This window comes from Carlito syrichta, unplaced genomic scaffold, assembly GCF_000164805.1.
Source record: "Carlito syrichta isolate Samal-C Ts95f unplaced genomic scaffold, Tarsius_syrichta-2.0.1 Scaffold130369, whole genome shotgun sequence".
NCBI lineage: Eukaryota > Metazoa > Chordata > Mammalia > Primates > Tarsiidae > Carlito > Carlito syrichta.
Genome location: NW_007074465.1, coordinates 55075 through 55433, shown reverse-complemented (window position 1 = coordinate 55433; position 359 = coordinate 55075). Strand labels below are relative to the sequence as shown.

The 359-nt window shown below is 75.8% G+C and overlaps 1 protein-coding gene across 1 annotated transcript in view; it reads right to left on the bottom strand.

Annotated features, from left to right (window-relative positions):
- Positions 1-170, bottom strand: part of NUP107 (nucleoporin 107) — a 47561-nt gene extending 47391 nt beyond the window's left edge. The window contains exon 1 of the mRNA XM_008048945.1: positions 117-170. Within this exon, the coding sequence (XP_008047136.1) occupies positions 117-124 (8 nt within the window). The 5' untranslated portion in view covers positions 125-170. The remainder of the gene's footprint in view (positions 1-116) is intronic.
- Positions 171-359: the final 189 nt, after the last annotated feature.

Genomic DNA, 359 nt, shown 5'->3' with positions numbered 1-359 from the left:
CCAGCCCGCCCGCCCCGGCACAGCGCGACCCGAAACCGCGCCGGGGAGCCTCGCCGGCTCCGCGCCGCCAGCAGCGAGGGGCCAGGGCTCGAGGGCGGTCGTCGCCCCGCACCGACCTGTCCATGGCTGCCGCCCGCCCGCTCCGTAGGGGTCCGGCACGGCTCGCGCCCGGCCGCCGCGTTTCGGCCTTCCCGCTCTCCGGAAGTAAATCCTCCGACACGGAAGCTCGCTCTCGCTCAGCCTGCCGGAGCAGAAGGGCCGGAGGAGGAGCCCGCGCTGTCGTTCGGCGCACGCGCGACTCCTGCCGCCCGCAGCCATGGGTCCGGAGGGCGCAGGCGCGAAAGTTTATCGACGTGGGC